Source organism: Hylobates moloch, unplaced genomic scaffold (assembly GCF_009828535.3).
Source record: "Hylobates moloch isolate HMO894 unplaced genomic scaffold, HMol_V3 SCAFFOLD_19, whole genome shotgun sequence".
Taxonomy (NCBI): Eukaryota; Metazoa; Chordata; class Mammalia; order Primates; family Hylobatidae; genus Hylobates; species Hylobates moloch.
The window spans coordinates 6,341,140-6,368,957 of NW_026652294.1; the positions used below are offsets into that span (position 1 = coordinate 6,341,140).

Consider the following 27,818-nt stretch of genomic DNA (forward strand, 5'->3'; position numbering starts at 1 on the left):
TAAATGCGCCCAGTCTCTTTATTTCAAGTTGGAATGGCACTTTCTGTTCCCGGAGCACAGTTACAGGGGGTGGATGGCCGGTGGCCTTGGAGTTTTGCTCCCTGCTGGGGCCAAGAGTTTTCCTCAGAATGTAGACAGCAGGACTGAGACCTCCAGGGACAATGCTGGGGGCAGGAACTTGGGCTGGGGGAAGGAAGGAACTCAGCTGCACCAGGCACCACCCAGGTTTCAGAAATTCCAGGGATTGACCCATGGGGTGTGGCTGGATGTGGTTCTGCTCAGCCAGGTCTAACCCATCCGCATCGTGGATGGCAAGAAGAAAGGCAAAAGGTGAAACCCGATGCAGGTTCTTATAACTGAGGAAGACTCTGTCCTAACAGGCTCCTCCAAGGATGAGAGTTCGGGACAGGGAGAGGTTCTGGTTTCCTCCTTAAGATCTTCCCAGCAAACAGCTGCATTCTCCAAAGTCACCCAAGCACGCCCCCAGGCTGGCCTGAAGCCCAGCCGCCTCGAAGGCACATTCCTGGTGCTGTCCAGGAGGGGAGCCTAGGAATCACAGGAAAGTCGCCATCATTTCTCTAGGCCAAGCCAGGGAAAACCGCTGATTGCGGAGCTTGATCCTCCCTCAGATGTCTCTGTAGCACGCGCTGGCCTGTCCTTTGGGTCAGCACCCTGGTCAGCACCACAGAAGGGCTTCACCCTGGATGAAGAAGAGACAATCCCTTTTCAGTGACAGCAGGCTCCCAGCTTTGTGCTCTATGATATCATCCCACTAAGCAGCCTTTGCGCCAGCATCTCTGCGCTCCCGCCTCTGCAGTCCAGGCTGAGGAGAAATTAGAGATGTGAGAACGCATCAGCCAGGGACAGAGGTGCCTCTGTTACAAGGGGAGGGCCAGGAACACAGCCTATGTTGGGACCTAGAAGTCCTGAGTACCACACCCTTGCCTCCATTCTCCAAGGCCCATTTACCGGTATCAGCTTCTGGGATTTAAGCTGCTGCTGGGAGAGGTATGGGAGCCAGCCTGGAAGAGGCAACTGGTAATTCAACTGTAGCCCAAAGGCACAAACCCCCAGACAGCTGAGGTTGGACAAGGGCAGAGGGACAGCCAGTGGCTATAAGCCCACACTATGGAGGGAGGCTGCCGTGTTGAGACCCCAGCTCTACACTGTTTGTGGAGCCTGGGGCAAGTTGATTAACTGCTCAGTGCCTCAGTTTTCCTAGCTCTAAAGTGGGGATAGTAATTGTGCCTATCATAAATGGGTATGATTTTGGCAGTGCCGGGTGCATTATGCTGAAAACAAGTGCCTTGTACATTGTGGGTACCCAGGAAGCCAGTTTACAGCCCCTCAGAGGAGACCCATCAGCAGGCATCTGAGGGAGCCTGGAGCCCTGCCTCCTGCAGGTGTCTGGGGTCCTATGCCCAGCAGAAGCTGCTCCCTCACTCCACAGCAGTCTACAGAGCACCCCCCTGACCAGGGGTACAGCTGTTTGTGCAGGTGCAAGGAGGGAGCCCTGGGCCTCTCTGGGCTCTGACCTTCCCTGGCAGGACCGTAGAGGGCCCAGAACCCTGCCTTCTTCCAGCCAGGCCCTTCCCTCCCTTCCCCAAACTCACAGCCTCCTCACCGCTTTCTGCCTCAGACTCGGGACTAATGTCATTATGTCCTTCATCCCTGTTTGCATCAGGGGCTGCAAGAAGCTCAGCGCACTTCCCCCTCAAGGCCCTGAATACTCCTTTTCTGACCCCATCTGCTGAAACCTTTTTTCCAAGCCCTCTAGAGGCCCCAGGGCCTCAGCCTCTCCCTGGAACATTCTTTCCTTTCTTGTTTGGACTGAAACCTAGCTCTCCCGAGACCTGCTTCCCCTCCCTGGGCGTCCCCCTATGTGGGGCTGCTTTCCTCCCTCCCTGCCCCTCATGCCCTCACTGGAGTGGGACAGGTCCTTACAAACCATCTCCTGTGCCTGTTCTGAGGAGCCCTCTGGTTCTGAATCCCTGCACAGGCTCTGTGGCCGTGGCCCTCTCCCCTCCCCAGCACCACACCACCAGATTGCTCTCGTAGGGCACGATGTGGTCTCCATGTGGCTGAGCCCAACGGCCAGTCCTGAGGCCTCATCTTTCTTTGGTCATGAGCATCTCCCCAGTGCAGCCTCACCACCTCCTCCTCCCTGAATCATTTCCAGGAAATGAGGCCACTTCTCTGCAATTTTGGTTTTTCACTAACATGCTATTGTGCTCTTTTAGAAACTGATACACGTCACGGTATGTTTAAGCCTTTAGGGAAGTGGGAGGATACTGGGGGCTGCTATGTGAGCACCTCTGTGCCATACCAAGTCAGACCAGTGAGGGAAACTGGACCGCTAAGCTGCAGGGCTACCTGCCCCTCCAGGATGCTTTTCACATCTTCCAAGATCCTCTCACTGGAGACCTTCCATGGTCCGGACTCATCTTAGGCCTCCCCGTTCTCTCCATGTGCTACTGGGGTGCCTCCCGATCAGAAAATTAGCGATGCTGTCACTGAACTGACTACCCGTGGGGCAGTCTTTGGTGCATTCCAGGCTCCACCACAGTCTCTGCATCCACAGGCAACTGTGGTCCTGGCTGCTCCCTGCCGTTAGGTTTCCCTTCCATTTTTACTGATTGCCTAAAGAACTTCATACAAAATTCTATTTAAAAGCAGTTTATTCCACATTCCCACATAAAACACATCAACTTTTTAAATTTTTTTCGTTGTTCCTGTCACTGTCAAAAAGCATATTTTTTTTTTTACACAGTAAGACCCAGTGTGGTTGACTGTATCTAATTTTTAACCTATTAGATGGGCATTTTTTTTTTTTTTTGAGATGGAGTCTCTCTCTGGGTGATTTTCTTTGATTCTCTCTGTTCTCATTCCACGAGAACAACCACATGCTCTATGGATGCATAATCGTTCAATTGCACTCACATAACCTGTCTGTAACTTTTCACTCTCTGAGCCAAAAGCTTCTCCAGCCAAGTTTCAGCAAGACCAATTTCTGACCCATGGAGCAATGGGTAACACCAGCCTCACTGAGCTCACATGCCCAGCTGTGGAAGCAAATTTCATTTTATGGTAAGTCTACTCTGCCACTACAGGTGGTGTAGCATATTAGTTTATAGATTAGCCTTTGGTGTTAAAGAGATCCAGCTCTTGGTGTGTCTCGTGAGGCATTTACTTAACTGAGACTCACATTCCTCATCTGCATAATGACTATAGCAAAACTAATTCTTTCTCAAAGTGATTGTAACACTTCAAGGAGGCAACATAGAGAAGTGCCCTATAGTATCTGATACTCAATTTATCTCTGTTCATTCTTATTTTCATTTTTCATTCTTATAACTTAAGCACCTGCTTATTAACTACAGTCATATGTGGCAGAATGGCATTTTGGTCAATGACACACCACATATATGACAGTGGTCCCGTAAGACTATAACAAAGCTGAAAATTCCCTTTTGCCTAGTAAAGTCGTAACTGTTGGAATGTCGGTGCAATGCATTACTTACGTGTCTGTGATGAGGCGAGTGTCAACAAACCTACTGCGCTGCATCATTAGAGTAAAACATTTCTTTTTTGGTAAAAATTTTAAGTAATATGTTATACAAATGAAAGACTAACCACAGTGATGGAATTTTTAGAAAGAGATAAAACTAAGAGTCCACAAGGATTTGGGGAAATGGCTACTCACATATGCTGTTAGAGGAGCATGAATTGGTGTCATCATTTTGGAAAAAGTTTGGCATTATTTATGACAATGAAAGATATGCCCCCTCCTTACAGTCTGCCCCACGGAAGTGAGTGCTGGTATTATTCCAAAACCACTGACAAAAAATACTCAAAACCACCATTACTTGAGATAGCCACAATTATATTAAAAATAACCCTGGCCAGGCATGGTGGTTCATGCCTATAATCCGAGCACTTGGGGAGGCTGAGGCGGGCAGATCGCCTGAGCTGAGGAGTTCGTGACTAGCCTGGCCAACATGGTGAAACCCTGTCTCTACCAAAAATACAAAAAATTAGCCAGGCATGGTGGTAGACGCCTGTAGTCTCCACTACTCGGGAGGCTGAGGCAGGAGCATGGCGAGAATCTGGGAGGCGGAGCTTGCAGTGAACCGAGATCGTGCCACTGTATTCCAGCCTGGGCGACACAGTGAGACTCCATCTCAAAAAAAAAAAAGTCTAGAACTTAAGTGATGAATATCAACTCAGAGAACAAAACCAAAGCCAAATTTTTGAAGACAGGAAATAGTGTGATACTATCATTTGTGGGAAGGAATTTTGGCTTCCCAAAAAATTAGAGAACTGGGAGAAAGAAGCCACATCTCAGAATCTGTGACTCGGTTGGGAAGTGGAGGCTGGAAATGTGCTCAAGGTCAAACTTTCCTCCTCCCTTCAAAGGAGACTGGAGTTTTACCAGTGAGCCCAGAGTGCATATGCACTCCGCCATCCACCCTGGGAGATCCCTTTAATCCAGGAGTGCACAGTGAGGACAGAAACATGAATGTGCACTAACAAGTCCTGAAAGTTCAGAGGGTGATTCTCAATTTCCCCTTGGCACACAGCAGAACTGTTTCTCTAGGTTCCAGGAAATGCCTGGGAGAGAGTTGTATCCCCCAGACTCCCTTCATCACAGATGACACCCAGTGCTTAAGCCCAAGGGGTGTTGACTAATCCAAACCAAAGGCTCTGATGTTCCACAGGCAGAAAAGAGCAGGTGCACTGCAAAGAGAATCTCTCACAAATGCAGCACCCTCATAGCCCATAGAGACAGTTCTTACCATGATGCCAAGAAACTCTGAAAACAACAAGCCAGGTCTCACACATATTTCCACTTTCTTTCTGATTTCATACCCCCTCCTTCAGCCCTTCCTCACAAGCAGCAGGGATAACCTGGAGGCTCCTGGGAACCTTTTCCCATTGGGTTTTTCCTGGCACGTAGTTCCCTACCTGGATGAATCTCCTCGTCACTTAGACTCTCCAGCGTCAGGTCTTTAGAAACAAAAACACCAGGATAAGTCATTAGACAGAGTGACTCCCCCACTCCTCCTACTTTAGCTGAAGCTGAGTGATGGGCTAGTCTCCCACTGCACGCTGCTTCACACATGATCCCCGCATCTTTCTTCTGGGTCGACAAACCTTCCTACAGCTTCTCGGGTCAGAGTTCTATACTGGCAGAATTACTTTCACGAGAACCCCAAGCCTCTTTCCCAGCAGGAACCCAGAATCACGTTTCTATACACTGAAGCTAGCAAGTTTTTCCCTCGGGAAGTGAGTTATTTCATGGTACATACCGCTTTCTTTCTGAGCTGTTATCTGCAATTATGTAAAAGAAAACATTATGAGAATCAGATTCTGCTGTGCGTTTCACACAGATCTGTTATTCTCTGGACAACGATAAAAAACCAGAAGGCAGTATAGTGATTGAGCCACAGGTCAAAGTCCCCCAAAGACTAGCACAGAGGATAGCTATAGAAAAACAAGACCTCTATTTGCAGAATTTACCTTTAAATGCAAATGCACAATGCTTAATCCAAGGAGGAAAACTGGTGTTGTGGAAAATGCCTCAGTATTCCAGTTGATAATGGATGCTGTCATTTAAAAGCACCCTAGTGGACCACATATAAGTTGGGAAGACACTCCTACGGAATTCCAGCCCCACAAAGAGAATAGTGTACAGTGTACATAATGTGCATTGTCAGATTTTCATATCAAAATTAATTGAGAAGTAAAGGAATCAGGAAAGCAACATTGCCATAGAAGACAAAAAAAGGGGCGTCTTACGTGGGCGTCAACATCATCATCATCATCTTCATCTTTGTATCGTGGTAAGCATCTTAAAAACAGGCGGTCCTCTGGCCAATCTGGAAGGACACAGAGGAAAGATCAGTGTCCTGGTTGTTTGAGACTGTGAGCCACTCGGGGAGCTTTGCTGGATGTGCTGTATGGAGGCGATTGATTAACAAGCCTAAACCGAGTGGATGCTGGGCTATTCCCCTGAGTGGAAGAGGGTTGGCAGAAAAGGGGAGCAGGGAAGACATGAGACATGGAGGCCTTGGCCTTGTACTAGAGGCATCATGCAGCAACACAAAACATTCAACCCGGGCCGGGCGCAGTGGCTCACGCTTGTAATCCCAGCACTTTGGGAGGCCGAGGCCGGCGGATCACGAGGTCAGGAGATCGAGACCATGGTGAAACCCCGTCTCTACTAAAAATACAAAAAATTAGCCGGACGTGGTGGCGGGCGCTTGTAGTCCCAGCTACTCAGAGAGGCTGAGGCAGGAGAATGGCATGAACCCGGGAGGCGGAGCTTGCAGTGAGGTGAGATTGCGCCATTGCACTCCAGCCTGGGCGACAGAGCAAGACTCCGTCCCCCCCCCAAAAAAAAATGTTCAACCCAAAATGGAACTAAAACGCACAGTAAGGGTTAATGGAAGAGTGTCTTCCTCCCTCTCAAATGTTTTAAAACTCTTCTAAACAAACAGCATTTTCTTAACGTATTCAACACCGTGTCAGTACACTGGGATCCAATTATGATAGTGCTTCATTTAGCATCTGTTTAAAAAATTTTTATTTGATTAAAAGCCTATTTTATTAATGAAATGGACTCAATTTTACCCAAATTATTCTATTAAGCGCACATTTTTTTCATAGAAATCATTTTAAAAATTAAATATTAAAATGCTACAATTAAAAATAGTCATGATTTCCTCTTTGTAAGTCTTCTTCCGGAAGCAGGGTGTGTGCACAAAACCTACTGGGCCTCTGTGATGAGGGGCTTCAGCAGCTCCTGTGTCACTCTCCCTGAGGAGATTCCCTAAAGATCAGGCTGCATTCAAACAGGCCAAGCTCACAAAGCCTGCTCTACCTACACCAGTGAAGCTGAGAGACGTGATTCTGAACACTTTCTGCCATGAGGATAAGTTTCCAGGTTCAAATATACATGATCTACTGAAATGAGGAAATGTATAACAATAAAAATGAACAAATTCAGGAAAAAATTTCCATGAGTACACGGGTGATTTTTTGCTTAACTAGCTTACAAAAAATTTTTATTTGATCCCTATTCAGTCAGATAAACAAAATATTGCTATAAAAAAATCACAAATTTGCCTGGGTATGGTGGCTCATGCCTGTTATTCCAGTACTTTGGGAGGCCGAGGGGGTCAGATCACGAGGTCAAGACATCGAGATCATTCTGGCCAACACGGTAAAACCTTGTCTCCACTAAAAATAAAAAAAAATTAGCTGGGGGTGATGGCACATGCCTGTAGTCCCAGCTACTCGAGAGGCTAAGGCAGGAGAATCAGTTGAACGAACAACGCGGAGGCTGCAATGAGCAGAGATCACATTACTGCAACCCTGTCTAATGACAGAGTAAGACTCTGTCCAAAAAAAAAAAAATCACTAATTTTTATTACTCATGTTAAATCTACCTTATGAGCTGTCAACATAAAGATTCTAGAAAGTAAAGAAGGTGCAAATAAGTTGAAAGGCATCCCGTATTCATGGATAGGAAGACTAAACATGACTAACACACAATACTACACACATGATCTACAGACTCACAACAACTGCTATCAAACTTCTAACAGCCATCTGTGCAGAAATGGAAAAGTTAATCCTAAGACTTTAATGAACTTTTATGTGCCTCAAATAACCATAGTAACATTGAAAAAGAATAATGTTGGAGGACGCACATTCATGAGATTGAAATCTACAAAAAACAGAGAAATTCAGACAGCATGCTTCTAGCGTGGGGGCACCCATAAGTATCACAGGTACAGAATAAAGAGCCCAGAATTAAATGCACATTTACAGAGTCAGCTGATCTTCAACAAAGGTGGCAAGAATACACAATGGGGAAAGGAAAGCCTCTTTGACAAATGATGGTAAAACTGCATATTCTCATTCACATTAAGAAATGGAATGCTGACAGTGTGCTCAAGGTTGTGCTGCTCCCTCCATTTCCAAGACATGAGCTTTTGCAGTGAGCCCCGAGTGAATTTTCATTCTGTCCTCTACACCCAGGAAGAGCTCTTGATACCAGAGGTAAACAGCAAGGACACAGAAATGACTCTGCTGCCATAAAACCTAATAGTTCATAAGGTGAGGATCCATTTCTCCTAAGCATCTGCGCACACCACAGAAGAATTCTGTCTCCAGGATTAAGTAACTGACTGTGACAGAACTGCATCCCAAACCAAAGGCTCTAACATTTTGCAGTGGCACAGGCAGAAAAGAGCCAGTGTTCTCAGAAAAGTCATCTTTAAATAATAAAGAAGAGGTGATCGAAAACACAGGATACTTAAAAACATAGTACTTCTCACCATGATGACATTAAACTCTGGAAAGAACAAACTTGGCTTATATTTACTTTTCCTTTTTCTCTTTCTACACCCTCCCTCAGCCTCCCAAGCAGCAGGTATAAGGTGAACGTTGCTGGAAATGCTGTTTTATTAGATCCCACCTGAAGTCTCGTTGCCTACCTGGAAAGGCAACCTCTTCCCTGCTGAGATTCTCCAGAATCCACTCTTTAGAACCACCGATATCAGGATAAGTCAGTGAGAGGTGCACTCACTTCTCCTACTCCAGGTGAAGACACACTGGCTCACACAAAATTTCCTGGTTGGTCCTCTGGGTTCACACACATTTCTACAGCCACTCTGCTCATAGTTATACACTTGGGAAATCATTTGCTCTCACCAGACCCCCCAATGTTTTTTAGCAAGAACCCAGATTAAGGTTTCTATGTATTAAAGCCAGCAAGTTTATTTCTCAGAAAATGAGTTAGTTCAAGATACGTACCCTGGATAGGTGATGGTAAAATCTGCAATGAGACAAGAGAAGATACTATAAGAATCAGATCAATTCTGCTGCACCCCTTACACAGACACGTTAGTCTCTTGTTGACTTCACAAAACTAGTTGTGAAACAGTGGCTGAGTCAAGGTCAAAGACCAAACATTCTAGCATAGAGGACACCTGTGGAAAAGACAAGAGCTTTTCCCACAGAATTTATCTTTGAGGTTGATTTAGGTTGGTAAACGCACAATGCCTAATCCAAGGAGAAAAACTGGTGTGGAGGAAAATGCCTCTGCATTGCAGTTGATGATGGATGCTGTCATTTAAAAACATCCTAGTGTGTCATGTATTAGATGAAAAGAAACTCCACTAAACTCCATCTTCACAGAGTTGTGTATGTTGTACATAATGTGTCATGTCATATTTTTATATCAAAATTAATTGAGAGGGAAAGAAATTTAAAAAAAAACATATACAGTGGTCCATTTTTAAGAGAAAGTGCCTTGAACCGGTTTAGGTCAGCAAAGTACAGAAGAAATACTAGGCTCCTGCTCAGATGGGCAATGCCTGCTTCTTGGTCGCCCCCTCCTCCCCACTTAGTTGCGCTCACTTCAACCAAAGAAGATTAGTCTAAGATGAAAGTTTACTAGCCTACAAACTGCTCACTTTGTCTGTTCTTATCAGGCTGCCCAGCTACGTAGGTCGTAAGTGAAATACTTGAAGAGCCCCTGAGCTGAGTAGGATGGCAATGCATTGTGGGCTACAAAAAAATGCAGTGACAACCCTAGAAAAATGCCTAAAGCCTCTCCCCAAAAATCAGTAGGCAACACCCAGGAAGATTGTGACCCCATAGTACTCAGCGTATGAGGAACCAGGGGCGGGACCTGCACACTAGGGGATAAATTGCTTGTTGAAACTCTGCTGGGTGTGTCTGCCCAATCAGACACCAGATCTTGCAATACTGTCATTAAAAGTCTCACTTTCGGCCAGGCGCAGTGGCTCACCCTTGTAATCCCAGTAGTTCTGGAGGCTGAGGTGGGCGGATTACCTAAGGTCAGGAGTTCGAGACCAGCCTGGCCAACATGGTAAAACCCAGTCTCTACTAAGAATATAAAAATTAGCTGGGCATGGAGACACATGCCTGTAATCCCAGCTACTCAGGAGGCTGAAGAAGGAGAATTGATTGAGGCCAGGAGATGAAGGTTGCACTGTGCCAACATTGCACCACTGCACTCCAGCCTGGCTAACTGAGGGAGAATCTGTCTCAAAAAAAAAAAAAAAAAGAAAAGAAAAAGAAAAAGAAAAGAAAAGAAAGAAAAATAATAATCAAAGAAAATCTCACTTTTGCTGTTTTTCAGCTCCCTGAGTCCATTCTTTGGGTTTAGACTGGTGAGTTTGTTTCTCACATTAGAAAACCAACATTTCCTTAGAAGACAAAAAAAGGTGGTCTTACCTGGGCATTATCATGATCAGCATCATCACAGTCATCATCTTCACTTCGTGCTAGGCATATTAAACTCAGGTTGTCCTCAGGAGAAGCTGGAAGGACACAGAGGAAAGATCAGTGCCCTGGTTGTTTGTGACTGTGGGTCACTCAGGGAGCTTTGCTGGATGTGGTGTATGGAGGTGATTGATTAACAAGCATGGACTGAGTTATTGCTGGGCTATTCCCCTGAGTGGAAGAGGGATGGCAGAGGAGGGGAGCAGCAAAGACACGAGACATGGAGGCCTTGGCCTTGTGCTAGAGGCATCATGCAGCAACACAAAAGAGTCAAGCCAAAATGGAACTAAAAAGCACACTAAGGGTTAATGAAAGAGTGCCTTCCCCCCTCTCAAATGTTTTGAAACTCTTCTAAACAAACAGCATTTTCTCAACATATTCAAGACCATGTCAGTACACTAGGATTAAATCATGGTGGTATTACATTTACCATCTGTTTTAAAGGATTTATTACTTAATTAAAAGCCTGTTTTATTGGTAAAATGGATTCAATTTTACCCAAATTATTCTATTAATCACATCTTTTTTCGTAAAGATCATTTTAAAAAATAAATGTTAAAATGCAACAATTAAAAAGTCATGATTTCTTCTTTGTAAGTCGTCTTCTGGAACCAGGATGTGTGAACAAAACCTATTGGGATCCTGTGATCAGGGGCTTCAGCAGCTCCTGTGACAGTCTCCCTGAGGAGATTCTCTAAAGATCAGGCTTCATTCAAACAGGCCAAGCTCACAGAGCGTCCTTTACCTACACCGGTGAAGCTGAGAGACATGACTCTGAACGCTTTCTGCCATGAGGGATAAGTTTCCAGGTTCAAATATACATAAATTACTGAAATGAGGAAACATATACCAAAAGAAATGAACAAATTCATGAAAAAATGTCCATGAGTACAGCGGTGATTTTTTGGTTAACTAGCTTACAAAAAAATTTTATTTGATGCCTATTCATTCAGACATATAAAATATTGGTAAAAAAAATCACAAATATGGCCGGGCACAGTGGTTCATGCCTGTAATCCCAGCACTTTGGGAGGCTGAGGCAGGCAGATCACGAGGTCAAGAGATCGAGATGATTCTGGCCAACAAGGTAAAACGATGTCTGTACCACAAAAAAATTAGCTAGGGGTAATGGCATGCACCTGTAGTCCCAGTTACCTGGGAGGCTAAGGCAGGAGAATCACTTGAACCCAGAAGGCAGAGGTTGCAGTGAGCAGAGAGCATGGTACTGCACCACTGACTTAATGACAGAGTAAGACTCCGTCCCCCCAAAAAAAAATTCACAAATTTTTATTAGTCATGTTAAATCTACCTTATGAGCTGTCAACATAAAGATTCTAGGGAGCAAAGAAGGTACAAATAAGTTAAAAGGCATCCCGTACTCATGGATAGGAAAACTAAACATGACCAACACACACTACTACACAAATGATCTACAGACTAACAACAACTGCTATCAAAATGGTAACAGCCATCTGTGCAGAAATGGAAAAGATAATCCTAAGACTTTAATGAATTTTTATGTGCCTCAAATGACCATGATAACGTTGAAAAAGAATACTGTTGGAGGACACACATTCATGGGATTGAAATCCACAAAAAAAATGAGAAATTCAAACACCATGCTTCTAGCGTGGGGGCACCCATAAGTATCACACATATAGAATAGAGAGCCCAGAATTAAATGCACACTTACAGAGTCAGCTGATCTTCAACAAAGGTGCCAAGGATACACAATGGGGAAAGGAAAGCCTCTTCCACAAATGATGGTAAAACTGCATATTCTCATTTACATGAAGAAATGGATTGCTGACAGTGTGATCAATGCTGTGCTTCTCCCTCCATTTCCAAGACACTGGAGCTTCTGCAGTGGGCCCAGAGTGAATTTTCATTCCGTCCTGCATGCCCAGGGAGATGTCTTGATATCAGAGGTAAACAGCAAGGACAGACGAATGTGCTGCCATGAAACCTAACAGTTCATAAGGTGAGGATCCATTTCTCCTATGCATCTGGGCACACTGTAGAAGAATTCTGTCTCCAGGATTAAGTGACTGCCTGTGACAGAACTGCATCCCAAACCAAAGGCCCTGACATTTTGCAGTGGCAGAAGCAGAAAAGAACAGGTGTTCTCAGAAAGATAATCTTTAAATAATAAAGAAGAGGTGATCGAAAACACAGGATACTCAATAGTCCATAAACACAGTACTTCTCACAATGATGACATTAAACTCTGAAAAGAACAAACTCAGCTTATATTTACTTTTTCTCTTTCTACACCCTCCCTCAGCCTCCCAAGCAGCAGGTATAGCCTGAAGGTTGCTGGAAATGCGTTTTATTAGATCCCACCTGAAGTCTCGTTGCCTACCTGGAAAGGCAACCTCTTCCCTGCTGAGATTCTCCAGAATCCACTCTTTAGAACCTTCAACATCAGGATAAGTCAGTGAGAGGTGCACTCACTTCTCCTACTCCAGGTGAAGACACACTGGCTCACACAAAATCTCCTGGTTGGTCCTCTGGGTTCACAGACATTTCTACAGCCCCTCTGGTCATAGTTATACACTTGCAAAATCATTTGCTCTCACCGTACCCCCAATATTTTTTAACAGGGACCCAGATTAAGGTTTCTAAATATTAAAGCCAGCAAGTTCGTTTCTCAGAAAGTTAGTTCAAGGTACATACCCTGGACAGGTGATGGTAAAACCTGCAACGAGACAAAAGAAGGTGCTTTGAGGATCAGATCAATTCTGCTGCACCCCTTACACAGATCTGTTAGTCTCTTGTTGACTTCAGAAAACTAGTTGTAAAACAGTGGCTGAATCAAGGGTCAAAGACCAAACATTCTAGCATAGAGGACACATGTGGAAAAGACAAGAGCTTTTCCCACAGAATTTATCTTTGAGGTTGATTTAGGTTGGTAAATGCACAATGCCTAATCCAAGGAGAAAAACTGGTGTGGAGGAAAATGCCCCTGCATTACAGTTGATGATGGATGCTGTCATTTAAAAAATCCTAGTGTGTCATGTATTAGATGAAAAGAAACTCCCACTGAACTCCATCCTCACAGAGAATTGTGTATGTTGTACATAATGTGCCTTGTCATATTTTTATATCAAAGTTGAGAAGAAATCAGGTGAAGGAAATAATGTATACAGTGATTTATTTTTAAGATAAAGTGACTTGTACCGGTTTAGGTCAGCAAAACACAGAAGAAATAGGATATACTAGGCTCCTGCTTGGATAGGCAATGCCTGCTTGTTGGACACTCCCTCCTCCCCACTTAGTTGCCCTCACTTGAACCAAAGAAGTTTAGTCTAAGATGAAAGTTTACTAGCCTGCAAAATAGCTCACTTTGTCTGTTCTTATGCCTGCCCAGCTACTTAGGTCATAAGTCAACTACTTGAAGAGCCCTGAGCTGACTAGGATGGCAATGCATTGGGGGCTGCATCAAAATGCAGTAAGATAACCCAAGAAAAATACCTAATGCCCCTCCCCAACAATCAATAGGCAATACCCAGGAAGATTGTGACCCCACAGTACTCAGCCTATGACAAACCAGGAGAGGGACCTGCACACTAGGGGATAAATTGCGTTGAAACTGTGCTGGCTGTGTCTGCCGATCACACACCAGATCTTGCAACACTGTCATTAAACATCTCACTTTCAGCCAGGCTTGGTGGCTCACACCCGTAATCCCAGCATTTCAGAGAAGGCCAAGGTGGGCGGATTACCTGAGGTCAGGAGTTTGAGACCATCCTGGCCAACATGGTGAAACTTCGTCTCTACTAAGAATACAAAAATTAGCTGGGCATTGGGACACATGCCTGTAATCCCAGCTACTCAGGAGGCTGAGGCAGGAGAATTGATTGAGGCCAGGAGATGGATATTGTAGTGAGCCAAGGTTGCACCACTGCACTCCACTCACTCACTGAGCGAGAAGAAAGCAAGCAAGCAAGAAAAAGAGAGAGAGAGAAAGAAAGGAAAGGAAAAAGAAAGTCTCACTTTTACTGTTTTTCAGCTCCCTGAGTCCATTCTTTGGGTTTCGACTGTTGAGTTTGTTTCTCACATCAGAAAACCAACATTTCCTTAGAAGACAAAGAAAGGTCATCTTACCTGGACATCATCATCATCATCATCATCACCATCATAATCTTCATTTCCTGGTAGGCATACTAAACTCAGGTTGTCCTCAGGAGAAGCTGGAAGGACACAGAGGAAAGATCAGCGCCCTGGTTGTTTGTGACTGTGAGTCACTCAGGGAGCTTTGCTGGATGTGGTGTATGGAGGTGGTTGATTAACAAGCATGGACTGAGTTGATTCTGGACTATTCCCCTGAGTGGAAGAGGGATGGCAGAGGAGGGGAGCAGCAAAGACATGAAACATAGGGGCCTTGGCCTTGTACTAGAGGCATCACGCAGCAACACAAAAGAGTCAAGCCCAAATGGAACTAAAAAGCACACTAAGAGTTAATAGAAGAGTGCTTCCTCCCTCTCAAATATTTTGAAACTCTTCTAAACAAACAGCATTTTCTTAATGTGTTCAAGACCGTGTCAGTACACTAGGATCCAATTATGGTGGTATTACATTTAGCATCTGTTTTAAAGGATTTATTACTTAATTAAAAGCCTATTTTATTAGCAAAATGGACTCAATTTCACCCAAATTACTCTATCATATTAACCACAAATTATTTTTCATAGAGAACATTTTAAAAATTAAATATTAAAATGTTACAATTAAAAATAGTCATGATTTCCCTCTTTGTAAGTCTTCTTCTGGAACCATGGTGTGTACACACACCCTTAAGGGCCCCTGTGATAAGGGGCTTCAGCAGCTCCTGTGTCACTCTCCCTGAAGAGATTCCCTAAGGATCAGGCTTCATTCAAACAGGCCAAGCTCACAGAGCCTCCTCTACCTACACCAGTGGAGCTGAGAGACGTGACTCTGAACACTTTCTACAATAAGGATAAGTTTCCAGGTTTAAATATACATGATGTACTGAAATGAGGAAACGTATACCAATAGAAATGAACAAATTCAGGAAAAAATGTCCATGAGTATGGGGGTGATTTTTTGGTTAACTAGCTTACATAAATTTTTTTTTATTTGATGCCTATTCATTCAGATATACAAAATATTGGTATAAAAAATCACGGTCGGGTGCGGTGGCTCACGCCTGTAATCCCAGCACTTTGGGAGGCTGAGGCGGGCGGATCACGAGGTCAGGAGATTGAGGCCATCCTGGTTAACACGGTGAAACCCCGTCTCTACTAAAAATACAAAAAATTAGCCGGGCGCAGTGGCGGGCGCCTGTAGTCCCAGCTACTCGGGGGGGCTGAGGCAGGAGAATGGCGTGAACCCAGGAGGCGGAGCTTGCAGTGAGCCGAGATTGCGCCACTGCACTCCGGGCTGGGCGAAAGAGCGAGACCCTGTCTCAAAAAAAAAAAAAAAAAAAAAAAATCACAAATTTGGCCAGGTGTGGTGGCTCATGCCTATAATGCCAGCACTTTGGGAGGCTGAGGCAGGCAGATCACGAATTCAAGAGATTGAGACCATCCTGGCCAACATTATAAAACCATGCCTCTAATAAAAACTTAAAAATTAGCTGGGCATGGTGCCTTGTGCCTGTAGTCCCAGCTACTCGGAAGGCTAAGGCAAGAGAATCACTTGAACCCAGGGTCGGACGTTTTCAGTGAGCAGAGATCACATCACTGTACCCCGGTATGGTGACAGAGTGAGACTCTGTCTCAAAAAAATAATAATAATGAAAAATAAATCACAAATTTATATCAGTCATGTTGAATCTAACTTATTAGCTGTTAACATAAAGATTTTTGAAACTAAAGGTACAAATAAGTTGAAAGGCTTCCCATGTTCATGGATAGGAAGACTAAACATGACTAACACACAATACTACACACAGGATCTACAGACTCACAACAACTGCTATCAAACTGGTAACAGCCATCTGTGCAGAAATGGAAAAGTTAATCCTAAGACTTTAATGAATTTTTATGTGCCTCAAATAACCATTTTAACGTTGAAAAAGAATAGTGTTGGAGGGGTCGGGCACGGTGGCTCACACTTGTAATCCCAGCACTTTGGGAGGCTGAGGCGGGCGGATCACGAAGTCAGGAGATCGAGACCACGGTGAAACCCCGTCTCTACTAAAAATACAAAAAATTCGCCGGGCGTGGTGGCGGGTGCCTGTAGTCCCAGCTACTCGGAGAGGCTGAGGCAGGAGAATGGCGTGAACCCGGGAGGCGGAGCTTGCAGTGAGCCGAGATTGCGCCACTGCACTCCAGCCTGGGCGACAGAGCAAGACTCTGTCTCAAAAAAAAAAAAAAAAATAGTATTGGAGGACACATTCATAAGATTAAAATCTACAAAAAACAGAAATTCAGACAGCATGCTTCTAGCGTGGGGGCACCCGTAAGTATCACAGATGTAAAATAGAGAGCCCAGAATTAAATGCACACATACAGAGTCAGCTGATCTTCAACAAAGGAGCCAAGAATACACAATGGGGAAAGGAAGGCCTCTTCCACAAATGATGATGCAACTGCATATTCTCATTCAAATGAAGAAATGGAATGCTGACAGTGTGCTCAAGGTTGTGCTTCTCCCTCCATTTCCCAGACACTGGAGCTTCTGCAGTGAGCCCAGAGTGAATTATTCCGTCCTTCATGCCCAGGGAGGTGTCTTGATACCAGAGGTAAACAGCAAGGACAGACAAATGAATGTGCTGCCATGAAACCTAACAGTTCCTAAGGTGAGGATCCATTTCTCCTATGCATCTGGGCACACCGCAGAATTCTGTCTCCAGGATTAAGTGACTGCCTGTGACAGAACTGTGTCCCAAACCAAAGGCTCTGACATTTTGCAGTTACAGAGGCAGAAAAGAGCAGGTGTTCTCAGAAAGATCATCTTTAAATAACAAAGAGGAGGTGATCAAAAACACAGGATACTCAAAAGCCCATAAACCTAGTACTTCTCACCATGATGACATTAAACTCTGAAAAGAACAAACTCGGGTTATATTTACTTTTTCTTTTTCTCTTTCTACACCCTCCCTCAGCCTCCCAAGCAGCAGGTATAACCTGAAGGTTGCTGGAAATGCTATTTTATTAGATCCCACCTGAAGTCTTGTTGCCTGCCTAGAAAGGCATTGTCTTCCCTGCTGAGATTCTCCAGAATTCACTCTTTAGAAATACCAACATCAGAATAAGTCAGTGAGAGGTGCACTCACTGCTACTCCAGGTGAAGACACACTGGCTCACACAAAATCTCCTGCTTGTTCCTCTGGTTCACACACATTACTACAGCTCCTCTGCTCATAGTTATACACTTGCGAAATCATTTGCTCTCACCACACCCCCACTATTTTTTAACAGGAACCCAGATTAAAGTTTCTATATATTAAACCAGCAAATTTGTTTCTCAGAAAGTAAGTTAGTTCAAGGTACGTACCCTGGACACGTGATGGTAAAATCTGCAACGAGACAAAAGAAGATACTATGAGGATCAGATCGATTCTGCTGCACCCCTTACACAGATCTGTTAGTCTCTTGTTGACTTCAGAAAACTAGTTGTGAAACAGTGGTTGAGTCAATGGTCAAAGACTAAACATTCTAGCATAGAGGACACCTGTGAAAAGACAAGAGCTTTTCCCACAGAATTTATCTTTGAGGTTGATTTAGGTTGGTAAACGCACAATTCCTAATCCAAGGAGAAAAACTGGTGTGGAGGAAAATGCCTCTGCATTACAGTTGACGATGGATGCTGTCATCTAAAAACATCCTAGTGTGTCATGTATTAGATAGGAAGATACTCCCACTGAACTCCACCCCAACAAGGACAATTGTGTATATTGTACCTTATGTTCCTCATCATATTCTTATATCAAAGTTAATTGAGAAGGAAAGAAATCAAGTGAAGGAAATAATGTGTACAGTGCTCCATATTTAAGACAAAGTGCCTTGAACCTGTTTAGGTCAGCAAAGTACAGAAGAAATAGGATATGCTGGGCTCCTGGTTGGATAGGCAATACCTGCTTCTTGGGCCCCCCTTCCACACCACTTAGTTCCCATCACTTGAAAAAGAAGTTTAGTCTAAGTTGAAATTTTACTAGCCTGCAAAATAGCTCACTTTGTCTGTTCTTATCAGCGTGCCCAGCTACTTAGGTAGTAAGTCAAATACTTGAAGAACCCCTGACCTGACTAGGATGGCAATGCATTGGGGGCTGCAACAAAATGCAGTAAGACAACCCTAAATAAAAAATACCTAAAGCTCCTAACCAACAATCAATATGCAACACTTGGGAAGATTCTGACCCCATAGTACTCAGCCTATGAGGATCAAGGGGAAGGACCTGCACACTCGGGGATAAATTGCTTGTTGAAACTGTGCTGGGTGTGTCTGCCCATCATACACCCGATCTTGCAAGACCATCATGAAAAGTCTCACTTTCGCTGCTCTGCAGGCCTCTGAGTCCATTCTTTGGGTGTGGATGGGTGAGTTTGTTTCTCACATCAGGAAAGCAACATTTCTTTAGAAGGCAAAGAAAGGGGATCTTACCTGGGCATCATCATTGTCTTCCTCACTTGGTGGTAGAAATTTTAAACTCAGGCGGTCCTCAGGGGGACCTAAAAGGACACACAGTTAATGTCAGTGCCCTCGTGGTTGAAGACTGTTAGCCTCTCAGGGAGCTTTGCTGGATGCGGCATATGGAACGTGGGACTGAAGATTCTGAGACCATCTCAGGGAAACAACTATGTTCAAATAGCATGAGAGAGTCTCACCAGATACCTTGCATTTAGTCAGTGCCTAGACCTAATAAGACTCTTGCATTCCCAAGTCCCAGATGATGTTAACCAATCAAAAATTAAGGCTTTGATGTTTGCTGTGACATAGACAAGAAAAACTGGTCTTCTGGAAAGGTAACCATTAAACACCAGAGCAAGAAAAAAAAGGGTTAGAAACACAGCACACAAAGCCCATGGACACATATTGTCTCATCTCTATCTTATTAAAATACAAAAGGAACAAGTCAGACTTCTACACATATTTCCTTTGGTTCTGACTTCATCACCCTTTTCCTAGGTTCCAAAGCAACAGGTGTCACCCAGCTGCTCCCAGAGCTCCTCCTAGAGTATCATTCTCTACCTGCAGTTCTGCCTCATTGCAGCTGCCCTCGTGGATGGCGTCCATTGGCCAATCGTTAGAGACAAAAACATCCGGAAGGAGTTATTCCAGAGAGCAACTCGCCCAGCCTCCCACTCCAGGCGAGGCCACACTGGGTTACACAAGATCACTCTGCCCTTTCCTCGGTGTGGTCAGACTCTCCCTGGGCTCTGTGGAGTCAGAGGTCTCTAAAAAGGCATTGCTCACACTTGCCAGCCTTCAAGTGAGAAAGAGGAACTGAAGGAATGACCTTTCCACTTTTTCCTTCCACTGGCCCATTACAGGTCTCACCTCCAATCTCACAGCCCTGAGATTCCCACTTTGATGTGCACGCTTTGAGTTAGAGGAGTTCAACAATCAGTCGCTCAGCCAGGCTCACAGTGGATGTGAAAGAGCATTCTGCGGGGATGGAAATGCTCTCGCTTCATTAACATAAGGCTGCTGGGCCATTGCATGGTGGCTGTTGTGATGAGGTTCTGATTTTTTTTTTTTTTTCAAGACGGAGTTTCACTCTTGCTGCCCAGGCTGGAGTACAATGGCATGATCTCGGCTCACAGCAACCTCCGCCTCCCGGGTTTAGGTGATTCTCCTGCCTCAGTCTCCCGATTAGCTGGGATTATATGCATGTGCCACCACACCCGGCTAATTTTTGCATTTTTAGTAGAGACGGGGTTTCACCATGTTGGCCACACTGGTCTTGAACTCTTGACCTCAGGTGATCCACCTGCCCAAGCCTCCAAAGTGCTGAAATTACAGGTGTGAGCCACCATGCCCGGTCCTGAACTTTTAATTGTAAATATTTAAATGTGTTTAAATAGAAGGAGGCACATATATGACTGAGAACCACACTAGACGGCATAGGAGATCCAGGCATGAGGAAGACATGACTACCCTCCCCTGGTGTTTTCTTGCAAAATAGTTTGCAGCTCTGCTTCTACCGTACATTTATGGTTACTTCCTGGGCATCTGCACAAGGGCCAGTCACTGTGTGGGGCTGGGGGATATGACAACAATGAGGACAACATCCAGGTCCAGAGAGATTCCAGCAGGGGGCGCGTGTGCACACAGGGGAAGAGCGTGGCCCTGCACACCCTGTCTAGACAGGCTCAGAGCAGCAGGAGCCGAGGGGCAGGGGCACCTCACTGTCCTCAGGAGCTCAACTTCATCTCCAGGGACCCTGACTCAGAAGCTGGGGCAGGCTCCGGGATTGGTGTAGGGCTCAACAGGCTGAGAAGGGAACATTTCCACACCTGCACTAGATCCCAGCCCAGGGGCGACCTAGAACTCATCCCAGGGATGTGTTCATTACAATGCCCATGGGGCCTAACGTGTTCTCCCCAGGACTGAGCTCTGGGATGAAGACTAATGAGGAAGACACAGTCACTGCCCTGGCAGGAAACACCCATAGCCAGAGCTCCTCTATCCACCTTGTGGGAAGACACAACACAGATAGAGTTTGACACTGAAGATTCTAAACCTTCTATAAAATAAGTGGAAACTGATGTGTTCTGGATTCCACAGAAGAGTTGCAAGGATGAGCTGGACTCTGGAATCAGTCCCCATCCCTTTGCTGAGCTCCTGGTGCACTGGAACTCGTGTCCCTCCCCACCTCCCCTGCTACTCGGGAGTGCTGCAGCTACAGGCCCAGTGCTAGGGGACCCTGTCCAGCTGAAACACATGTCAGCCAGGCACAGTGGCTCACGCCTGTAATCCCAGCACTTTGGGAGGCCGAGGCAGGTGGATCGTCTGATGTCAGGAGTTCGAGACCAGCCTGGCCAACATGGAGAAACCCCGACTCTACTACAAATACAAAAATTAGCTGGGCGTGGTGGTGCATGTCTGTAATTCCAGCTACTCAGCAGGCTGAGGCAGGAGAATCACTTGAACCGGGGAGGTGGAGGATGCAGACAGCTGAGATCGCACGACTGCACTCCAGCCAGGGTGACAGAGTGAGACTCCGTCTCAAAACAAACAAACCAACAAAACAAAAAAAACCACACACACACATTTCTGGGCCAGACAACCCTTGGCCAACAGTGTCTCCTCAAGGACCATTCCTCAAGTGACTTCCAGAAGCGGTGAAAAAGAAAAACTCATTGTCCCAGCCCCAGGAAGATCAAGCCTGGGACCTGTGTCTGTCCTGACCCTGAAGTCCATCCCTGCTGAGTTGTGTCCTGTCTGCTCCGTGTCAGAGAAGTGGGGAACTGATTCCTGTTCTGCCCCCTCACAAATTTCTGCTGAGTACTAACCCTGTGATATTTCTCCTCTGCTCTTCTCTTTCTTTTTTTCTTTTTTTTCTCTGAGATGGAGTCTCGCTCAGTCACCCAGGCTGGAGTGCAATGGCTCAATCTCGGCTCACTGTAACCTCTGCCTCCTGGGTTCAAGTGATTCTGCCTCAGCCTCTAGTAGCTGGGATTACAGGCACCCGCCACCACACCCAGCTAATTTTTGTATTTTCAGTAGAGACGGGGTTTCACCAGGTTGGCCAGGCTGGTCTGGAACTCCTAACCTCAGGCAATCCACCCACCTCGGCCTCCCAAAGTGCTGGGATTAGAGGCTTGAGCCACCGTGCCCAGCCCATGTCTTCCGTTTCTTTACACTGTGTGTGCATCCATTGAGTCAGTGGCTGCTCATGCTCACACCAGCTCCCGACAGTGGGACAGTCCACCATGGGGATCAGTACATGGTGAGTGCTGAGCCTCACTAACCTAGCGGTGCAGGAGGTCTCCAATGAGGGTGATGTTCACCAGCATAACAACAATGTTGTCCTCTGAGTTCTGATGTGGCACTGGCGGTTGTCTGTCTGCTACAGATTGGAACATTTCTTTTTTCTTTTCTTTTTTTTGAGACAGAGTCTCACTCTGTCACCCAGGCTGGATCAATTCTGGCTCAATTTTGGCTCACTGCAACCTTCATCTCCCAGGTTCAAGCAATTCTCCAGCCTCAGCCTCCCAAGTAGCTGGGATTACAGGTATGGGCCACATTGCCTGGCTAATTTTTGTATTTTTAGTAGAGACAGGCTTTCACCATGTTGGCCAGGCTGGTCTCAAACTCCTGACCTCAGGTGATGTGCTGCCTCGGCCTCCCAAAGTACTGGGATTACAGGCGTGAGCCACTATGCCCGGCCATGGATTGGAGCATTTCTAAGGCTTGAGGTAGTCATGTTACTAAATACAATGAAATATCTTCCTGATCCTTCCCTGCTTTGATCAAGTGCTGAGGAATGACCCCAGCACTGACAGATGTTGACCTGCACTGTTCCATGTGAACCCTTAACACTTCTCAGAATCTGTGAGCTGACCAGAAGCCTGTGGGCTTTCTACGTGTATTTCACAGTAATGTCCATGCCAACGTCTGTTGTTCCGTGTACCTTTTGCTACCCAGGGTTATGTGACCACTGGGGCCCCATTTGATGATGGCCAATGTTTGGCACGCTTATAGGCCATCCACTACCACTACCAGGTGCACACATAGGTGCTGGAACTCCCTGGTGTGGGGTCATATCACCAAGCCTGAGTGATGACACAGTTGGGTAATACAGACCATCAACATTGGGACCCATTTCTGAGTTCACTTTTGCAAATCTTTTATTCAGGAGATAAAAATCTGGGTTCACTCCTTTCTGCACTCTCTCCAACTAAGGAGTAGAGATTTTTTTTTTTTTTTTTTTTGAGACGGAGTCTCGCTCTGTCGCCCAGGCTGGAGTGCAGTGGCGCGATCTCGGCTCACTGCAAGCTCCGCCTCCTGGGTTCACGCCATTCCTAAGGAGTAGGGATATTGAACAGATTTTTAGGTACAGCTGTGTTGAGGGAGGAAAGGGGACACTTATGTAAAGTGCATGGTGGTGTTGAAGTTTTTCTTCCTTTTTGTTAGAAGAATGACGTGACTCGGGAGGCTGAGGTGAGAGGACCACCACAGGCCAGGAATTCAAGAAAAGTGACACTTGTACTGTGCTGGGCATGCGGGTCCACATTTTTGGGGGAAAACACACATTTACAAACACACAATCACTACACATTAATTCACCCCCAGCTACCTCCCAGCCCTCCTGCACACAAACCCACAACATCTAAGTGATACGGCTGTTTCCAGGGACTCTAGTGGATGATGACAGTTCTTCACTGAGCCATCTGTTTCTCACACTGCACTCCAGGTCCTCACTCCTATCAGGAACCTGAAGCCAGGCAGGCTCTCCAGACAAAAACAGGCAAGAGAGTCCCCTGCGACCCATCACTTAGATTTGTCATCAGCAAGGGAATGGTCTTAGAATACAAATGGTGTTAGAGAGGGGAACAACACACACTGGGGCCTGTCAGGGGGTAGGGGAAGGGAGAGCATCTGGATAAACAGCTAATGCATGCAGGGCTTAATACCTAGGTGATGGGTTGACAGGTGCAGCAAACCAAACCACCATGGCACACTTTTACCTATGTAACAAACCTGTACATCTTGCACATGTATCTCAGAACTTAAAAAAAAAAGAAGTTAAAAAAAAGAGAAATGGCCAGAATAGGCAAATCTACAGCAATAGAAAGTAGATGAGTGGCTTCCTAGGGCCAGAGGTGTGGGGGTTAGGGAAAAGAGAGGAGTAACCACTAACGGATACGAGGTTTGAGGGGAAATGAAAAGGTTCTAAAATAAGATTGTAACAATGGTTGCACAACCCTGTAAATATAGTAAAAACACTGAGTCACCCACTTTAAATGGGTGGATTGTTTTGCATGTCAACTATGTCTCAATAAAGCTTTTATTAAAATAATAAAAAAATACGTACGGTAGGAATTTTGGGCTGTATAGTTCACCTGCAATAGGAGAAAGAAAACGCCATAAGGATCCGATCATGCTGGGTCCTGTTTGCACAGGTCTTTTATTCACTTGGTGACATTAGAAAACCACATGTCAAACAGTGATCAAATCACTGGCCCCCAAGTAAAGCATAGGGAATGCTTGTGGAAAAGGCAATGGGTTTTCATGGAATATTTGCAAGTCCATGTTGGCTGGGAAATACAAAATTATTTTTCAAGAAGAAAAAGTTGCTACTAAGAAATATGCTCACTACCAGACAGTTTGTAGGTGATGCTGTCATTTTTTACTGTCATTGTCAATCAGGCCTCAGTTGGTCATAAACTCAAATGGCTGTTTGCTAGAGTCCATGACCAACAGAAGCTTCATTGACAATGGCAATCAAATATGATATTCACTTGATATTTCCCCAAACCAAGAAAATTATTTTAGTCATCTGTTATGTACATGATCAGATTTTTATATCTCCATTTTATTAGTAAGGAAAGAAGCCCCAGAAAAAAAAATTCTCTTCCAGATGAAGGAATGCATCTTACCATTTCAGGTAACATCTTGTCCACAATATCAAGCGCACAATCCTCCAGGTCCGGAACAGAACCTAGGAGAACATAGAGTGACAGTCAGTGCACTGGCTGCTGAGGAATCCCACTAGGAGCCTTGGGGGATGTGGGGACCAGGGTGGAGTCTATGGAGGTGGGTGGTTGACAAGCATGGACTGAGTTGCTGCTGGATCATTCTCTTTGGTGTGGAAGGAAAGCAAAGGAGAGGAGCAGAAAGAAAGAGCCTTGGCTTTCTAGCTAGGGCAACCTAACCAATGTGAAATATTCTTGTTAAGAACTGGTTAATACAGAAAGGCATTGTATGGTTCAGTGAGAGCTTCTCATCACACCTCCTGCCCATTTGAAGGTCCAGGCCAATCCCCTTATTTTTCAAATGTTACAAGACCATTTAATTCTGTGGATTTACATATCCTGCTACTACATTTATCATTTATCCTGTTTTACTTTTTAAATTGTGGTGAAACATACATATTAATTATTTTAATTATTTAGTGTACAGTTCAGTGAGATTGAATTCAGTGAGCTACATTCATGATGCGTGTCAACAATGAGAAAAATCTAAATTCATAATCTAAGCTTAGAAAACAAAGATTGCAGAAATCAATGGCATAGAAAACAGGAAGTCATCTGAGAAAATCAACAAAACAAAAAGCCAGTTCTTTGAAAAGATCAGTAACATTGATAAACCTCTACCATGGCTAACCACAAAGGAAAGAAAGATGTTACAATGTACTAATAGCATCAATTGAAGAGCAGTTAAATCACAAACTAATAAAGGAATATTCTGAACACATCTATGCCCACAATTTGATACATTAGATGAAATGAGCTAACTCCTTTTTATCTATTTGGAAGACCAAGAGTCTTCTGGGGAAAAACAGATCATCTGAATAGGCCTATATTTATTTTAGAAATTGAATCAATAATTAATAATCTTTTGAAAAAAGGAAAAACCAAAAACACTACAATCATATGGTTTCACTGAAAAAAACAATTCTACCAGCTCTTTTTTTTTTTTTTTTTTTTTTTTTTTTTTGACACAGTCTTGCTCTGTAACCAAGCTGGAATGCAGTGGTGCGATCTTGACTCACTGCAACATCTGACTCCCTGGTTCAAGCGATTCTCCTGCCTCAGCCTCCCAAGTAGCTGGGATTACAGGCACAGGCCACCATGCCCAGCTAATTTTTGTATTTTTAGTGGAGACGGGGTCTCACCATGTTGGCCAGGATAGTCTTGATCTCCTGACCTCGTGATCTGCCTGCCTCAGCTTCCCAAAGTGCTGGGACTACGGGCGTGAGCCACCGTGCCCAGCCCCAAAATTCTTACGAAGAAAAACCTGGTCTTACCATATAAGCAAGTAATCATAATCCTAAGTATTTCCTTAGTTATATTTTTAAAATTATGTTTCCAAACAAGACACAGCAAGGTTTTTAACAGCTATATTCATAATTGCCCAAAGTGAAAGCAAATATCTAAACATTTGAGGTGTCCTTTACTATTAAAAGTGAACCAAGCCTGGGCAACATGGTGAAACCCCATCTCTACAAAAAAAAAAAAAAAATAGAAAAATTAGCTTGGCATGTTGCCTTAGTGCCAGTTACTTAAGAGCCTGAGGTGGGGGGAACACCTGAACCTGAGGAGGTCAAGGTTGCAGTGAGCTGTGACTGCACCAATGCATTCCTGGGTGACAAAGTGAGGCCTTGTCTCAAAAAATAATAATAATTTTGAATTGTGAATTTAAGAAATCTCCAGCCGGGCGCGGTGGCTCACGCCTGTAATCCCAGCACTTTGGAGGGCTGAGGCAGGTGGATCACGAGGTCAGGAGATAGAGACCATCCTGGCTAACACGGTGAAACCCACCTGTACTAAAAATACAAAAAATTAGCCAGGTGTGGTAGCACGTGCCTGTAGTCCCAGCTACTCAGGAGGCTAAGGCAGGAGAATCGCTTGAACCCGGGAGACAGAAGTGGCAGGGAGCTGAGATCGTGCCTCTGCCCTCCAGCCAGGGGAACAGAGTGAGACTCGTCTCAAAAATAAAAATTAAAAAATCCAAATATTTGGGCCTGAATTATCCCAATTATTAGCAACCTTAAGGGATGGAAGAAAAGAAACAATCTGACCCTTACCTGGTTCCTTCATTTAGGTACCAAACCGGCCGGATAGGTGAGGCTAGAGAATGGGATGGGGACTCCAAAATTGGGGTATTTGAATTTTCATTGAGAAAAGGGAGAGACTACATCAAAAAAGCCTCAATGTCTAAGGCAAGAGGCAGAGTCAGCCTTTGTCCCCCATGCCCCAGACCTGGGAAAGCTGGCTGTGGGCAGCAGGGAGCTGGAAGCTGAGGATGTCTCTGGGGATGAGGGTATGGGAAGGGGGTGAGGGTGGCCAGAGGTGTGCCAGAGAGTAAACGGCACCCATGGCTTTTTTACCTGTGGGCATCTTTTTGTTGCTGATGTGCTGCAGGTCTTGGCCTTCCGTGGCTGCCACATCCAGCTTGCCAGGCTCTACAGTAGCGGATTCTGATGTTGTAGCAGCCACGGCCTCATAAACATCAGATTCATCACAGGATGCCACCTTCTGCTTGCGCCAGCCACAGCTGGAGCTGCCACAACAGGTCAGTATACTCCCCATGGGGCACCTACACTCTTCTCCACTCCTGCCTGAGCCTTCAATGAAATTGTAACTGTGCTGCCCTAGCAGCCACACTACTGACGGTAGCCCTGCACTTGTAGAAGCAGCCTGATCCCAGGCAGATCTGGGGCCTCAGCCCGTAGTCTGCCGCCACCTCCCAAACTAGCTGGTCTATGAGGTCAGGGACCTGCTGTTTTACTTAAAAAAGAAATGCACGACAAGTGCCGAGAGGCACAAAAACTGCCGTAAGAGCACAGTCGGAACTCCTCCTCCCTCCACTGCCAGCTACCGACTGAGGGCTGCTGGCCCTGGCTGATGCCTATAACC

At 45.2% G+C, this 27,818-nt stretch overlaps 1 protein-coding gene across 9 annotated transcripts; it reads right to left on the minus strand.

The window, feature by feature from the left end:
* Positions 1 to 27,732, minus strand: LOC116459246 (aspartate-rich protein 1-like). 9 transcript variants are annotated; one of them, XM_058431687.1, is made up of 14 exons: positions 27,290 to 27,732; positions 24,837 to 24,898; positions 24,272 to 24,299; positions 18,892 to 18,959; positions 17,785 to 17,806; positions 14,428 to 14,513; positions 12,997 to 13,018; positions 10,273 to 10,358; positions 8,824 to 8,845; positions 5,800 to 5,879; positions 5,310 to 5,331; positions 4,966 to 5,007; positions 3,522 to 3,559; positions 1 to 700 (listed from the first exon to the last, which is right to left on the minus strand). In XM_058431687.1, exons 1-13 carry the CDS (start codon positions 27,489 to 27,491, stop codon positions 3,552 to 3,554), a joined length of 750 nt encoding a protein of 249 aa, XP_058287670.1. In that variant the 5' UTR covers positions 27,492 to 27,732; the 3' UTR covers positions 1 to 700; positions 3,522 to 3,551. The 9 variants fall into 9 exon arrangements, 6 of the variants coding, with proteins under 6 accessions (XP_058287670.1, XP_058287671.1, XP_058287669.1 ...); XM_058431688.1 differs by lacking the exon at positions 3,522 to 3,559; XM_058431686.1 differs by lacking the exon at positions 3,522 to 3,559 and having other exon boundaries at positions 1 to 823.
* Positions 27,733 to 27,818: the final 86 nt, after the last annotated feature.